Genomic DNA, 17101 nt, shown 5'->3' with positions numbered 1-17101 from the left:
CGCCTAATGCTGTGGTTTTTTAAGATATTGACGGTTGGGCCTCATCCCTGGATAGTCTGACTTATTTTCTCTAAATGGGGCAGACGGGGGGTGTGGACTTGGGTATGTTTTCGCAGCTCCCCAGGCACTTCGAATGCGTAGCCAGGGCTGTGAGTCACTGGTGCGGTGGAGAGATGTGCTTCGTGGCCTGATCCACTTCAGAAAGTTCTGGCGGGGCAAGGACCTAGGGAAATTAGGGGCCTTGAGGGACTGAACTGGCCTGGAAGCCTCTGTGCCGGTGGCTGTTAGGCTCAGCTGTAAAACTTTGGAGTTAATGAGGAGATAAATAAGCCACAAAGGTACCATAGGCTTGCCCTACCTGTAACAGGTGCATGCAGAGAAAGAGCTCAAATGAGCAAAGGCCCCAGATGCCACCAGATAATTTCTGCTATAGGAAGCATGATCATCTTTCCCGTTTGTCCTAACAAGTGTTTGCCAGTTTTCGTGGTGTAATTATTCCTGTGGTGGCTGATTTCAGGATGCCCGAAGTTGAACAACTGGTTCCCATAATTCTAAAATATTTAATAATTGGTGGAGAACAAAACCGCTGTGGTGAGAAGACACACTGAATGACGCAAGATGTAGGGCGAAAGCCCTCCTTAGTAAGATAAGAGTGCACTATTTTCCAGTGTTTTGGGTTGACTCAAGATGGTCACTTCTGCCTGCAAGTGTGAAATGCGGCCAGCAGGTGGCAGTAATCCCTAAAATCAAAACAACTTCTGAAGCTCTGAGCCTTCCTGGCCAGGGAGGGCGTTTCCCACCCTTCATGCTAGGCTGCACTCCATCGGCAAGGACACGCGGCCACCCCAAAAACACCGCCGTGCAAAACTCCCGCTGCTGCAATCCTACATGCGGTTCAGGCGCGGCGTTTTACTTACATGTGCGTTTCCATGGAAAACGGCCCGTGGCCACCAGAGGGCAGCATTCCCCTGCGTGCTCAGATCCATAAGGCCCGCCCCAGGCACTGCCTTGAGAGCTTTTACCTGGATGATTTAATTCAGTTCTCACAGGGCTCCTCTGCAGTGTCTACTATTAGTGTCAGCCCCGGCTTACAAGTGAGGAAAGGCACGCTCAGCTTGGATAACTTGCTTCAGGGGATGCGGCCCGTGGTGGAAGGAGGATGCACACCCAGGTGGTCATGCCAAAGCCTGTGCTCTCATCTCCCAAACTCCGCTTCTCCTGGTCTTGGTTCTGCAGCAAACAGCCCTCCAGCCCTGGTTCCGGGCCGGCTCTGTTTTCTCTCCGCCCAGGAGAGCCCATCTCAGCACAGACCAGCACCAGGAGGGAGAGGGTACTGCTGACGTTTGGAAACTGGGCTTGTGCGTTGAAGCGGCTAAAATGCGGGAAGATGGGTATGAGTGGGGCATGCACAGTCCCTGCCAGAAGCAGCCACAGTCACTGAGAGCCCACACCCACTAAAATTCCTGCTTCTTCTGACAGGTCCCCTGAGCACGCAGGCATGGGGACTAAGTGATCACACGCGCTTACCGGGTTATGCAAATGTTCTAGAATGTGCCACAGAAAGCATCTCCAGCCCTCCAACCCAAAGCACCTGTTTCCTTTGGCTCCCACTGTTCACATGTGCATACATACATACCTACATGCACACGCATGCACATATATTACTGAATCACCCCGATTCTTAAGTGTCCATTTCTGTATTGAGTCGGGTAAAGCTAGACTGTCAACCAAGAGCCCCAATGATTAATTCAGTGGCTGGAAGAAGATAGGGGTTTATTTCTCACGTTCCAGTACACAGGGAGCATTCGAGGTCCGAGGACAGGCTTGTTGTAAGCAGCACTCAGAAGCTCAAACGTGCCCCATCTGGTGTGGCTCAGTGGATAGAGCGTCAGCCTGTGGACTGAGGGGTCCCAGGTTCGATTCCGGTCAAGGGCATGTACCTTGGTTGTGGGCACATCCCCGGTGGGGGATGTGCAGGAGGCAGCTGATCGATGATTCTCTCTCATCGACGTTTCTAACTCTCTATCCCTCTCTCTTCCTCTCTGTAAAAAATCAATAAAATATATTTAAAAAAAAAAAAAAGAAGAAGAAGAAGAAGAAGCAGCTCAAACGTTTTCCACCCTGTTCCTCCTGCCCCGCCAGGGCCTGTGGTCATGGTCCCGCCCTAGGAAACGGTGAGAGGCAGCAAAGCCACGTCCTGGAGTAACAGTGACAGATGTTCCCAGTCCCTGCATCTTCACCAGACCTTCAGGAGCCGGGACTTCCCTGATTTAAAAATATATATATATATATATTATTGATTTTTTAAAGAGAGGAAACGGGGAGAGGGATAGAGAGTTAGAAACATTGATGAGAGAGAAACATCGACCAGCTGCCTCCTGCACACCCCCTACTGGGGATGTGCCCACAACCAAGGTACATGCCCTTGACCGGAATCGAACCTGGGACCCGTCAGTCCCCAGGCTGACACTCTATCCAGTGAGCCAAACCAGTTAGGTTGACCTCCTTGATTGGATGGAAGCAGACAGCAGACTGGCTTCTAGAGACTGGGAGGCAGTAATTCTGGGATTTCCACAGCTATTCCGAAAGCCTGCAAGGGGACAACTCTCAGCCCGAAGGAATGAGCTGTTAAAACCTTCATTGAGGTTGCCCATGCTCCCTCATCGCACAGTCCACTTTGACATTCTCCCTTCCCGCGGTTATCACAGTGAGAAGGTTATAACTGTGAGAAGAACAGTTAGCAGGACCGAGGAGAGGATCACGGGACCGCCCACCGGCCCTGAACGTCCTCCAGATCAGGCAGGACACCGGCTGCGTCTTAACACAAAGGATGACGCACGCCTCCCTGTGCAATGCAAAGAGCCCTCTGGCCCCTGCATTCCATCCCACAGCGAGGGAGAGGTGTTGGCAAGCTGGCGAGGACTCATGGGAGGCTTATGGGAGCGGTGTTGACATACTCACAAGGACTCATGGGAGGCTTAGCCTGGACGGGGACGTCACAAGGACAACCACTCACAGACACAAATAAGCTGACTGTGTTCCAGTGTCCCTCAGCCATGTCATCTGTCTCCTGTGCAGTGCTTTTTGGAGCCTCTCAGGGTCATGCAGCTGCTTGTACGTGTGCAAGTTTCTCTGAGCTGAGTTGTAAGCCGTATAAGATGGACCCAAAGAAGGTTCTGGTGGCCGCCCGATAGCTTTGCCATGTTGTTTAGTCTGGGTTCCTCTCCATTAGTTTGGGGTGACTTCATGCTTATCTCCCAAGCTGCCAGAGGATGGCTATGACCCTTAGCCAACACCCTGTCTATATATATATAAAAGGCTAAATGTCCATCCGACCGACAGACCGGTAGCTATGACAAGCACTGACCACCAGGGGGCAGACGCTCAACACAGGAGCCGCATTGATGCACACTGGCCATTTAAAAAGTAACGGCACCACGGACCTGGAGCAGACACACCAACACTCAGCTTCCCCGAAGTGGGACATAGGCCCCACCACCACCCCAGAGTGACACCCCCCTACATCACACCAGCTCACTATGAGAGTCCCCGAGCACAGGGAGACTCTGGGCGTCCAGTGCTCAGGGGCTTTGCTGAAGGTTACTAAGCAAACTTGTTAAAATGGCAGAGCCTGAAGTTTCAAAGGCATCTTATCCTAGAGGCACAAGAACCATTTGAGGTAAAGACTGACCTTTGCGAAGGAGGCTACAGGCCTGGGACGTGACGCACCCGCATGGCCTGCCCAGTTAGGAATCCGTGATCAGACCATCCTGTGAGGTAAATCTCAGTCCCTGAGCTTGCCATCCCTGCCAGGGGCCCTCTTCCCCTTCCCTCCCCGTCCCCTCCCCCCTTCCCCTTCCACTCCTCTTCTTCCTCCCCCACGGCTTGTCAGCTCTATTCCACAGTCCCGTTCACACCCACGGGTATTTATTTACAAAACAGCAGGGTCCCCTCTGGCCTCCACAGAGAAGCGTCCATTTCACCCCCCGGCTGTTTCACTTCAGAAATACAGGGCGGGCAACACACAGTTGTGCGTATTCAGAAATACGCCTGTGAGTATGTGAAACACAGAGTTCATATTCTCGTATCATTGGTTATTAATTACTGTATTACTTTCCATACGCACCACTAGAAACGTGCCTTTGCCCGACCCTGCATTTGAAAGGGTTGTCCCAGCTATGGTGACATAGAACTCAGGGAGGGAGGGAGTCAGAAGAAGGGAGTTTAACTTAGTAGTGTTAAAAGATCAACGGAGCCAAAACAGGTTTGGCTCAGTGGATAGAGCATCGGCCTGCGGACTGAAAGGTCCCAGGTTTGATTCCGGCCAAGGGCATGTACATTGGTTGCGGGCACATCCCCGGTACGGGGTGTGCAGGAGGCAGCTGGTCGATGTTTCTCTCTCATCGACGTTTCTAACTCTCTATCCCTCTCTCTTTCTCTCTGTAAAAAAAAATCAATTAAAAAAATAAAAAATAAAAGGAGGCATATTGAGGAATGTTAAGAAATTTTTTTTTAGCCGAGACCGGTTTGGCTCAATGGATAGAGCATCGGCTTGGGGACTGAAGGGTCCCGGGTTTGATTCCGGTCAAGGGCATGTACCTTGGTTGCGGGCATATCCCCAGTAGGGGATGTGCAAGAGGCAGCTGATCGATGACTCTCTCTCATCGATGTTTCTAACTCTCTCTCTCTCTCCCTTCCTCTCTATAAAAAATCAATAAAATATATTTAAAAAAATTTTTTTTTTTTTTAGCACAAATGGATTCAAATATTTGGGCCAGCTGTGGGTAGATGAGACCGGGGCCCCTAGTAAAGAGAAGCGGACCTCTGATGGGACGGAAGGGGGGAAGGGGGAAGCCGGTGCAGGTGTAACCTCCTCACAGGGACCCCAGTGCCAGGGGTACCACCCCTGCAGAGGCCGGTGGAGCAGCCACGTGTCCACACCAGCCCGCAGCCCGGGAGCCAGGTCAGTGCAAACAGCCCGGGGGCAGGAGCCCAAAGTGCACACACACAGTCGCTCCCAGGAAGAGCCTGTGTCCTCGCTGTCCTCCTACCCCTGCGCCCAAAGCTGCGGGCACAGAGGGGGGCGGGGTCTGAGCTGCAAGACCACGCCCCTCCCTCTGGCCTTAAAGGTATACACACCCAGCTGTGCTGGGAGAGGGGTGGCCAGGGCGGGGGAGGTGGGAGGTGGGGGGCTCTGACTTCAATATGATGAGATAGACCTTTTAAGATGGTTTCACGTGAACGGGATTGAAAGCCCTTTAGGGAAGGAGAGGAGGGACTGAAAGTTAGGAAATCAGGCGGAGCCTTCTTGCCGGAAGCCCGCCCCCTAGCGGAACGGAGCAGAATTGGCAGCAGATGAGACCCACCCTCAGGTCCGCATCCTCACCCCACGGGGGCTCTTACTGCCTCCCCTTACAGATGGGGCTGGCTCCACTTGCTCAGTGACTCAGCCAAGGTCATGTCTGCACAAAGGCGGTGCTGAGACTGAAGCCCAGATGCCCCCGCCTCCAAGCCGGGGAAGATGGAAGCGAGTCTCCTGGCAGCCACGCGGGGGCGCCTTCACTGTGGGCTGGAAGGTTGGGGGTGGTGAGGAGGAGGTGGGGGGGGGGGGGTAAGCTCTGAGGGGTGACTCTAAGGAATGTAACCTGCCTGGTGCAGGTTTTATGGTGTGAGCTGATTGCTCTCTGGTTTAGGAAAACCTGCTAGGACTAAGGGGAGAGAGCCTTAGCTCCAGTCCTGGCCAGCAGGAGAGAGTCTTCAGCAGAGTGAGAGTCCGGATGTAACCTGAGCCCTTTGCCCCAGCAGGTTTGACAGCCCAAGGGTTGGTAAAAGCCTGTGATTGCGAAACAGAGAGGTGGTTCCGGGCTCATGCGCTTGGCAGAAGCAGCCTTGTGGGACGGGCATGGAAGGATTGCACACTAGCTTCCCCTTGCCTCCTCTCCCTTCCAGCTCTGCCACGGGGGACCCTCAATCCGCAGCCCACCCAGGCACGGGAGGACCGGTGCTGGGGAAAGGCAGGCCCACAGGGCCAAGGCACTCCCAGTGAGCTTGAACCTGAACTTGCTAACACCTAGCTGGCCTGCCCTTGGCTGAGAAGTTTTCCCTCATCGGTGGCATTTCCTCTTGGACTCTGGCCTCTTGAAAACACATCAGGCACTAACTGGTTTGGCTCGGTGGATAGAGCATGGGCCTGCAGATGGAAGGGTCCCCAGTTCATACCTCAGTTGCAGGCTCGATCCCTGTGCCCGACCTACGGGAGGCAACCAATCGATGTGTCTCTCTCATCGATGTTTCTCTCTGTCTCTTCCTCTCCCACTCTCTCCAAAAATCAATGGAAAAATATCCTCGCGTGAGCACTAACAACAATAAAATAATAAAACAACAACAACAACACACACACACACACTCAAAGAGTGACTCCAGACTAACGAAGGCGGACTCTAGATAATGGGACTTGGTGGGAGGTCTGCCATTAGGGGAGTGGCTGTGCAGCATGTCACACCACACAGTCTCTGCCTCTTGCGGTCTGTGACTCCAGGTCACCTGGTGCTTCTTCCTCCTGTCACTCCTCTTCAGTGCCCTCTGCTACCTCCTCCTCCATCTACCCCTCCTCTCCTAAGTAAGGATTGGGGACATCCTTGGGGATTCTTCAACTAAGCAAATTGGGAGTTTCCCAGACTCATTTTGAACCCTGTCTTCTCTCTACACACTGCATAGGTGACCTCCTCTTTTCTCGTTCTTTTTTGTTTTTTATTATTAAGGTATTATATGTGTACATATCTTACCATTGCCCCCCACCCCACTCCCATACATGCCCTCACCCCCTAATGTTTTGCATCCATTGGTTATTCTTATATGCATGCACACAAGTCTTTCGGTTGATCTCTCTTATCTCCTTCTTTGGAAAAGAAGGGACATATTCATGACACCTAAATTCCTAAGTCCAGCCCAGAACCTATCCTCATTTTCCCACATGTCTATTTGATGTCTTGATTTGTGTGCCTCGTGAGCATCTCAAACTCAGTCTTCTCCAAACGGAACTTGGGGTTTTCCTTCAGGAAATCCTATTGGTTCTATCTCCACAGTATGTATCAGATGTGCTCACATTTTCTCCGTCTCCCTGCTTCCACTCTTGCTTGAACTGACAGCATCTTCCCCACTTGACCTTGCCATGGCCCACTTTCCCATGACATTGCCTCTTCATGTGATTCTCAATTCATCCTCCTTAGAACAACGGGAGTAATCTGGTTAATTTGCAAATCGAAATAAATGTAGTCTTATATGTAAATCCCTTAATGGCTATTTATTATATTCAGAATGAAACCTCATGTGGTGCTACGGCTTGGCCCCTATCTACCTGTATTAGCCATTAGTGCTGCTCACCCATGCTTCCATTTCTTCTCTCTTTTTTGGCATATGGGATGATTGTACTTTCTCATACCCTTCACATTGAGCTATGACCATTGACTTGCTTTGGACAATGAAATGGGAGTAAAAGTGATGAGAGTCAGCACATGACTCTAAATGCATAGCTTCTTCTCCTGCCAGTATTGATAAGGTGGTGTCACAAGGTTAAATCAGCCTGAATTGCTGGTAAATAGATGCAGGAAAGCTGCCCTGGCCTGGGAGTTTGCCCAAATCCGCAGTAGACTTCATAAGTGAGAAAAAAAGATTCTGTTGTGAGATTTGGAGGGTTGTTTTTGCAGCAAAGCACAGCCTATCCTGACCGATACATTATAATAAGGAGGGTTTGGTGGAGAATCCTCTTAAAAACAAAATCAAAGGACACGGTGTTTTTCAGAAATTTTTCATTAGACTATTAAAAAATTAACAATGAAGAAAAAATTAACAACAAGCTCTTATTAGTTAATTACAAAAGGAATCTCCAAATTGGAGCGAGTTTCTGGATGGTCCAAGGAGCAGGCACATGTTTTTTTTTTTTTTTTTTTTTACTTGTAATGACAATCCTGGAAGGGGATCGGCAAGACTGTGCCCTGGGGTGTGTGGGAGAGAGGGAGGGGTGAAACTTTACAGAGAGGGGATTTATATGAGGAAAAGGCACCTTAGATGTGTTTAAATATCATTACTGAAGTCAAACATTAACCAGGAAAGTCATACTTTATTCCCCATCACACCCAAGTAACACCTGCTGTGCTTTCTCTTAGGTTTAAAATATCCCAGACCAGTGGTCGGCAAACTCATTAGTCAACAGAGCCAAATATCAACAGAACAACGATTGACATTTCTTTTGAGAGCCAAATGTTTTTAAACTTAAACTTCTTCTAACGCCACTTCTTCAAAATAGACTGCCCAGGCCGTGGTATTTTGTGGAAGAGCCACACTCAAGGAGCCAAAGAGCTGCATGTGGCTCTCAAGTTGCAGTTTGCCGACCATGGTCCCAGAAGGCTCAGAGTGATCCAAACTTGGCTGAAAAGGGAGCAGTTTGAGGGAAACACGTTTTCTAAGCAGGAGCATTTCTTTGGCTGCTTCTGCTCAGGCTGCTGTTACTATAGATTGTCAATGATTGGCAGTGTTTACTAATGCAGTTTGGAGAGAGAAGAGAGATAGGGAGGAAAAGAGAGATGACAGAGAGCTAGAAAAGTAGAAGGGAAGGAAGGAAGGAAGGAAAGAAGGGAGGGAGGGAGGAAGGAAGGAAGGGAGGGAGGAAGGAAGGAAGGAAGGAAGGAGGGAAGGAAGGAAGGAAGGAAGGGAGGGAGGAAGAGAGGGAAAAAAAGGAAGGGAAAAAGGAGGGGGAAAGGGAGGGGGAAAGGGAGGGAAGGAGGGAAAAGGGAGAGAGAAGGGAAGGACAGAAGGAAGTAAGTCTGTGATGACACTGGAATGTGCAGTCTCGGTGAGAGGTGAGAGGTGAGAGGGGAGAGGTGAGAGGTGAGAGGTGAGAGGTGAGCGTGAGCAACCCTTTCTAAAGACCCTCAGACTCACAAGGCGGTACCGGCGGCATCGGCATCATTCCGCCCCTCCTTACCCAGGGTGACCACACTTCAGGAAGCTCAAGCTGAGACGGTGCGGTCACTAAAGTGAATGAAGTGAGCTGGCCTCCAGGCAGAGCAACAGAGAACGGCAACTCTCAGAGCCCATCTTCCCCAGAAGATGTGAGAAGTCCCCAGAAGATGGGGAAACAAGATTCTCCACGTTCGTTGACTCCGGGGCACTGCTACGGCATTCCGTTGGCCAGGGTCCCTGTTCTATGTTTCAAGCTGGTTCCCTGTTCTAGAGACCGAGCCGGCGTCCTCCTGGGCCTCCCTAGGGAATGGGCCTCTGGGCTCCCTGGCCATAAAGCAGTGTCTTCTTGTGTGAGCAGAGCGGCTGCGCGGATCGGACAGGCTCTTTCCTCCGGGGCTGTGAGCAATCTGCTCCGGACAAGCTCTTCTTTTCTGAAGGCCAAGACCACGTGCCCGCCGCGGGTCCATGTCCCACAATCCCTACAGGGAGTGAGGCCAGCTCTGCTCATCGCTAGGGGTCCTCCTCGGGGCTCTGCCTGTGGTCCTGTGATGAGACCAGAGCTGGCCTCAGGCTGGGCATGTGGCCGAGGACAGAGCCTCAGGGTGGGCCGTACAAGCCCAGGTTCCGGGCAGCCTGGGAGATCCTGGGAGCCTTCCTCTGGGGGAAGGGGTAGTGCGCTGCTTTCCCAGGCCGTTGTGGGTTCCTTGTGGGAGAAGGGCCCGGAAGGCCATTGGGTAGGCCGGAGCCTGGGGTCTGGGTCTGGGGATCGTCCACCCGATGTTCCTGCTGGGCGGCCCCTGGGGTCGTGGCCTCTTGCGGAGTCCCCTGCCTGTTTTCCAACAAGCCCGGGCCTCTGTCCTGAGGAAGCCGTAGCTCAGCCCCCGGGAACGGGCCTTGGCTGGCGTCCTGGTGGGGGCTCTGGACGGAGCAGTGCATCTGCAGGTGTGTGTGCCAGGGAGACCGGGGCACCTGCAGCCAGCCGGCGTCCGCCTCCTCCAGCAGCGCCGCGGCCGCGGGGTCTGCCTGGTCCGGGGACAGCGAGTGCCTCCGCTCCTTGTTAATCCACACGGCACTGACCATGGACTCGGCGGCAGCAGGCGTGTTCCCTCCTGAGGAAGCAAGGCACAAGCAGGGTCACCGCCGGGAGGGACCTGGGCAGCTCCGCTAAAGAGGGCAGCGCCCCCAATATCACAGAGGCCAGGGGCCCAGGACGTGGCATGTGTTTGCACACATGTGGGTGTACACACATGACCACACGTGTGCACTCCTAACCTCACCCACTCACATACACCCATGCAAGCTGGCTGTCTCTCTCTCTCTCTCTCTCTCCCCCCCCCTTCTCTCTCTCTCTCTCTCTCAATTATTAATTCTTTCAACAAATATTCATTGAGCACTAATATGCCAGGCATTATTTATGCTAGGTCCTGGTAATACAGCAATGAACACATACCTTCATGTGTTCTAGTGGGGTAGAAAAACAATAAGCCAATGAATATAATAAAATGCAGGCAGGGAACCAATGATATGGAGAAAGACACAAGCAAAATAGAATTGAATAACAGGCCTCAGTTTTTAAAAAATATGTTTTTATTGATTTTTAGAGAGAGGAAGGGAAAGGGATAGAGAGATAGAAACATCAATGAGAGAGTAACATCATTGATCTGCCTGCTTCCTGCATGCCCTCCCACTGGGGGTCAAGTCTCAATCTAACTGGGGCATGTGCCCTGACCAGGAATGGAACTGGCGACCTCTTGGTTCCTGGGACGATGCTCAACCACTGGACCATACCAGCCCTACTAGGCCTCAGTTTTTTCCTGCATCAGGGGGAGTGAGCCAAGGAGGAGCTAAGGAACTAGCATTTCAGGCTGAACGAATGTCAAGGAGCGAAGGCACACACGTGGTCAGCCCGTCAGGATTCACATACGGCACCGTGGGAAAGTCTTCACTTCCGGGCCGTGTGACCTGGGATTCTGACGAGGGGTTTCCCACCCGAGGAGAGGAGGGAGGCACTGTGTCCAAGCAGCTCCTTTTGGGGGTCTGGCCCTTCTCCTCCCGTCCCACAGACTCTGCTCTGGGGGCGCACCGGCAGCACCACTGCTTCCCTGAACAGCTTTGGGGTGAGCGTGTGGACCAAAGCCACTCCCTCAGGGGCATCTGGTTACCTGTGGAATGTGATCATTACTGTCAGCCTTGGCTGTGGGGATGGATGTGTGCAAGGCATGTTCCTACAGAAAGCAGACCTGTGGTCAGCCTGTGTGTGTGTGTGTGTGTGTGTGTGTGTGTGTGTGTGTGTCGGGGTGGGGGGTGGGAGAGGTTGGGGAGAACCTCCAGAATGTCAGGGCAGCTCCCTGGTGCATTCTGGCCTTTGTCGCCTGCAGGAGGCCTAGGAGGTGACAGTGTCTGGTGTGAGTGGAGAGCGCTGGGGGGCAGGGTCAGAGGCGGCCCCTGAGCTCCAGGCCTGGGAATCCAGGAGAAACCAGGGCCCGTGTGGCGGCGTCTGCAAAGTCTCTGTCCCGCACACACGAACTTGGGTGGGAATTCTGTAGACTGGTCCTGCTTCATAGCCGAGGTGCCATTTTCTTAACTTCCGGGCTGTGTGCTCCGGGACTGACAGCTTTACAACGTGGAAACCTTCACACATAACCCAAGTGCCCTGGGCTGCTCTGCGAACGGCGGAGGTGGGGACGCGGTGCTTCCTCAGGGCCCCATCCTGCACGGTGCCGCTGGCCACTGCCACGCCCGGGCGCAGCCTGACCTGGCAGCACCGCCCCCCTCCTGGGACCCGTTCCCCTGGGAGAGGTGAAGGGCGAGGGTCTCGCCATCGCAGGATTTCTGCGCCTTGTTCCTCCCTTCCTCCCGCCTCGAAACCTGCGTTCCCACGGGAGCAGGCCTCACCCTGGAGGAGGGGGTGCTGTGTCCCCCTGCACCCCCCTGGCTGCCGCTGAGGCCGCCATGAGCCAGCTCCCCAGCCGGGGCTCCTCCTGGGACCCGAGCCCCGTGCGTCCCCTGGCCAGCGCCCGGGCTGTTGGCGATGCCCCACGTCCACTCCCCGCAGCCAGTTCCTTGGGTTTGCAAGAGGCGCTTGGTGAGAGCCAGCCAGGAGGCAGAGCGCCCATCTCCCCGCCTGGCTTTGCAGGGGCCAAGCCTGTGCACAGGGCAGACCGTCCAGCAAGATGGTAATGAACGGGAGAGCAGAGGCCAGGACATAGCAGGCTGCCGGCCGGGGGGCCTGGGTGAGGCCCCTGGCTCAGGGGGCAAGGGCACGGGGCCCTCAGAGCTGCCTGCACCAACCAGCCTCTCTATTTGGCTCTGACTCCAGGTTACGGCTTTCCCGCTCTCCCCCATCAGGAGGGCGGGCCAGCAGCGGGGTGAGGACCCCCTCACCCCCACCCCCACCCCCAGCCAGGCCCTCCTCCCCTCCCTGCGGCTCCCCCTACCTCTGGGGAGCACCACGCAGTATGCCTGGTTCCTCTGCTGCTGCCTCAGGTCCTGGTACCGGGCCCGCAGGAGCTGGACGCTGAGCGGGGGGCCCTGCCCCAGGGCCCGCGCCCCCGCGCCCTCGGCCATGAAGCAGGACCCCAGCAGCCAGAAGTGGGCCGGGCACAGGGCCGGGCACAGGCCCGGGCAGGGCAGCCCTTTCATCTGGATCCGGGAGGAAAGCAAACACGGCTGTGCTGGGCGGGGAGGAGCAGGAGGCGTGGGGGGTGGTGGGGAAGAGAGGGGAGGGGAGGGAGGGAAGCTGGAAAGATTCAGGGAGGGGAAAGATGACTGGCAGGGAGGAAAGGGAGGAAGTGGGAGCTATTGGGGGGGGGGGGGAGGTAAGTGAAAAGAAGCAGAATGGAGGGAAATGTAGAGAAAAGGTGGAGGAAGGAGTACATCTAAGGGTGGGGTGGAGGGGTGAGGGGGAAGGAGGTAGGAGTGTGAGGGCAAGGATAAGTCGCAGAAAGAGAATCAGGAACAAGGAAGGAAGGAGAATGGAAAGAGGGAAGGAGAGAAGGGAGGAAGAAGATGATGGTGGGGGTGGTTGATGGATGAGAAGATAGGGAGGTCGGTCGGGGCAGCAGGAGGAGGAAGGAGAAAGGAACGAGTGGCGGGGGGAGAGATGGAGGGGTACAGGGGCGAGGGAAGGAGGAGAGGGGTAAAGAGAAAGGCAGGCACAGCTGCTCCGAGTCCTTCTGGGGCTCCAGGGGGCTCCGTGCTCCGGTCCCTCCCGCTCGGTCCTGAGGTTTGGGCTGCACTGCCGAGGGCCAGGCGAGGGCTCCCGCTGCCAGCGGGGCGGCAGCCAGGCGGGAGTGCCAGGTGCCTGCCGCTCACACCTCTTGGCTGGAACCTGGGGATCATCAGCAAACCTGTCGGGTGGGTTAGGTTGCCTTTGGAAAAGGAACACCCTGTGCAGCCTCGCACAGCTGGGGCCCCGGGAATGCGTCTGCTGCAGCCACGCCCCGAGAATCCAGTGGCTGAGGGGTCCCCGAGAGGTCCCCGCAGCCCAGCACACGTGTCAGGAGCAAGCCCAGCCCCACGCCGTCCTCTCTCCGGGGGACAGAGCCCGGGGAGCCCAGCCTCCAGCCAGCCCCCCCCCCCCCCCCCCCCCCCCCCGCTGACTGGCAGACACTGGGTGCAGCCTCTGAGGCCTCAGCATTCCCCAGCCCAGCCCGGCACTGTTTACCTTGCCCACAGCCAGGGGCCTGCTCCCGCCCAGTGCTCTCTGGGCCTCAGACATCCCGTCCTGTCCCGTGCACCAGCTCTGACCTCCCTGGCTTCGTTTGGACAGGGGAGTCCCTTCCATCTTCTGAGAGACAAGCCTGTGCTTCATCTAACAGGCCTGCCCACAGGCCCACCGGCTCTCCCTGGAGCTGAGAGAAAGGGAAATGACACCCAGAGAATCCACGCTCACTCCCGCCCAAAAGACCCAGCTATTGCAGTGGTTGAGGGTGGACCTAGGACCCAGGAGGTCACTGTTTGATTCCCCATCAGGGCACATGCCCGGCTTGCAGGCTTGATTCCCAGTTGGGATTGGGGGGAGGGGGGCGCAGGAAGCAGCCCGTAGATGATTCTCTATCATCATTGATCTCTCTTTCTCTCTCCCTCTCCCCCTCTCTCTTCCTCTCTGAAATCAATTAAAAAAAAAAAAAAAAACATGGGAAAAAGATCCACTGTTGTATGACACTTGAATGCCACTTGTCACCAGTGCACTACCCCGGAGAGAATCCCTGCCTGGAGGCCAGCCATGGGGAGGGGGCTCGGGGCTGGAAGAAGGCAGCGTGAGGGAGAGGTCTGAGAAGGGGAGGCCCGGAGAGCGAGGCGCACAGAGCGGGTGGGACAGGCGAGCCCTGTCCTGGTGGAGGGCTTTCATTCCAAGTGCGTTCCACGGAGACTCCAGGGAAAGCTCACGTTACCTGGATCTTTAGCCGTCCCTCGGCCCCTCTGCTTCCAGCACCTCCCCATCACTGATCTGCTTTCTGTTTCTATGGATCTGCCTCCTCTGAGACCTCATTTCGCCTGACTTCTTTCACTCAGTCTGGTGTTTTCAGAGTTCATCTCCGCTGTGGCACAGATCAGCACTACATCCCTTTGACAGCGGACAATGTTCCACTGCGGGGCAATGGCTTCTGTGTATCCATTCATCTGTTGATGGACGTCTTGGCCGCCGTGAATCGCATCTTTGTGGCTCCTGCTGCTCCTCAGAGTGTTTTGTTGGAATACCTGTCTTCAGGTGCTCTGCCTAGACGTGGAATTGCCGAGTCATGTGGTTTTGTGTGTTGTTTGAATCGCAAAACTTCCCTGATGGTATTAAAAGATTCCTGCGTCTCATGCTTCGGCTTTTCTGTGGATGAGCCAAGGACGCTGGCCTTTGCGTGTATGTTGGTTCAGGTGTTTGGTTGTTTTTTTTGGAAAGGAGCTCATACTTTATAATTTTTCACCAGGCATTGGAAGTCCATTTTGAAAAAGGCATAAAAGTTTCCCTAAATGTGTTTGCTTTGGCTCAGAAGAGTTATGACCGATGCAATGACTGCTTTATGTAGTAATTGTATCAAATCATTAAGTGAATTTTAGAGGCAGAGTAGTGATTATGTGTCTGGAGTCTGCAGCCAGGACACCTGAGTTTGAATCCTGGCTGTGCCATTTACTGGTTGTGAAATCTTGGGCATGTTTCCTAACATAAGAAGCAGCTCTGTCCCTGGCCTGTTTGGCTCAGTGGGTAGAGCATCAGCCCACGGACTGAATTCCAGTCAAAGGCTCGAACCTTGATTGCAGCTCCATCTCCCACCCCAGTCAGGGCATGTTCGATAGGCAACCAATCTATGTGTCTTTCTCACATCACTGTTTCTCTCCCCACGTCTCTATCCCACTCTCCCACTCTCTCTCTAAAAACAAATCAGGGGGAAAATATCCTTGGGTGAGGGTTAATTAACAAACACACACAAAAGCAGCTCTGTGCCTCAGTTTCCACATCTGTTAAATGGTGCTAATAACGGCACCTTTGTAAGAAAAAAATGTCCTTAGAACTGTGCTTGGAATGAGGTCAGCACTATATGAGCATATTTTTTTTTAAATGTATTTTATTGATTTTTTTACAGAGAGGAAGGGAGAGAGATAGAGAGTTAGAAACATCGATGAGAGAGAATCATCGATCAGCTGCCTCTTGCACACCCCCTACTGGGGATATGCCCGCAACCAAGGTACATGCCCTTGACCGGAATCGAACCTGGGACCCTTCAGTCCCCAAGCCGACGCTCTATCCATTGAGCCAAACCGGTCTTGGCTATATGAGCATATTTTAAATGTAAATTCACAAATTGGTCTAAATAATTACCATACCTTTAATAATCATAATCAACAACTAAAAAAAGTACAAGTTCTTCTAAAGGGACAATCTTACTTAGTTTTGACAATGATTCAGACTCACTAACCAGGACAGAACAATACATTAAACCCACATTATCCTCATGGAACTTCCAGTCCAGTGGCGGGTCAGAAATGAAAAGCGAGTTAACTAATACAATTAATTAACAACATAAGCAAAAGATGATTGGAAAAATAAATTTCAAGTTCTCTGGTCAAATATAAATACATTTTGGTTTAATCACATTTAAAAAAATTTTTAAAAGTCGCCAAAACCGGTTTGGCTCAATGGATAGAGCGTCGGCTTGGGGACTGAAGGGTCCCGGGTTCGATTCCGGTCAAGGGCATGTACCTTGGTTGCGGACATATCCCCAGTGGGGGGTGTGCAAGAGGCAGCTGATCGATGACTCTCTCATCGATGTTTCTAACTCTCTATCTCTCTCCCTTCCTCTCTGTACAAAATCAATGAAATATATTTAAAAAAAATTTTTTTTAAAGTTAACTAACAATTTGCCTAATTATAACTTATGATGTGGCTAGGTGAAAAGAATACCGTAAATAAAGTTATGCATATAAGGTGTTTGGGAGAGTTCCTGGCCCTTAGAAAGTGTGCAATAAACGTTATCTTTTTTAAACTTATTATTCCCATAATTATAATGTATCCAGTTTTTGACCTGTAAAAAAAAAAACCCCAAAAATCTATCTTAAAGTTTTGTGCCCTCTAGTGGGCACTTTGAGTCATAGCCACACAAACAACTGCGTGTTTTCCATGTTTCAGCTGCTATTTAATGAGCTTCTACGCTTGGGCCACCGGCACTCCACAGGCCTGTGACACCGACTCGGGGAAGAACAGAGAACCTAATCTCTCAGACCTCTGGCGGGATTACCTACAGCTGTCCGGCCTGTAAATGTCGCCCTGTCTTGCTACCCAGGCTGCCAGCTTCGGCTTAGAATGCTCTCATCCAAGGTGCAGACCTCTGCTCGGTTGTTGGCTTACACTGTGGGCCTCAGAACACCACGCTCAGATCTAGTGCGTGTGCCGAATGCCGGGGAAATTTACTGCAAGCCCTATGGTTCTTTGCTTGTATTTCCACCAAAGATTTCCAAGCACAGAGGCCTTTTGGAAAATGACTTTTGGAGTCCAGGAGGTTTTGTGTGTGACCCCCCCCTGGGCTTACAGAAACCAGCCAACTGAGAGTTGTTCGGGTGGCATAATTTCCCTGTGGAGTTTCCATCTATAATTGCTCCCTTTCTGATATTCTGATGGACTATGTTTGTGTTTGATTGGATAGGACCT

The 17101-nt window shown here is 53.0% G+C and overlaps 1 protein-coding gene across 1 annotated transcript; it reads right to left on the bottom strand.

Moving 5' to 3' along the window:
* Positions 1-7804: 7804 nt before the first annotated feature.
* Positions 7805-12747, bottom strand: LOC311630390 (uncharacterized protein C9orf152). Its single transcript, XM_084899315.1, has 2 exons — positions 12399-12747; positions 7805-10070 (listed from the first exon to the last, which is right to left on the bottom strand). Exons 1-2 carry the CDS (start codon positions 12601-12603, stop codon positions 9559-9561), a joined length of 717 nt encoding a protein of 238 aa, XP_084755441.1. The 5' UTR covers positions 12604-12747; the 3' UTR covers positions 7805-9558.
* Positions 12748-17101: the final 4354 nt, after the last annotated feature.

The sequence above is a fragment of the Pipistrellus hanaki genome, assembly GCF_964339955.1.
Source record: "Pipistrellus hanaki genome assembly, chromosome: 11".
In the NCBI taxonomy this organism is placed as follows: Eukaryota; Metazoa; Chordata; class Mammalia; order Chiroptera; family Vespertilionidae; genus Pipistrellus; species Pipistrellus hanaki.
Note: the sequence above shows the minus strand (reverse complement) of the source record. Positions and strands in the feature narration are given on the sequence as shown.

Excerpts from the sequence above, each read along its gene's own strand:
- LOC311630390 (XM_084899315.1), bottom strand. The coding sequence starts at position 12,603 with ATGAAAGGGCTGCCCTGCCCGGGCCTGTGCCCGGCCCTGTGCCCGGCC. Across the intron at positions 10,071-12,398 it reads CTGCGTGGTGCTCCCCAGAG|GAGGGAACACGCCTGCTGCC; the intron begins GTAGGGGGAGCC and ends TTGCTTCCTCAG.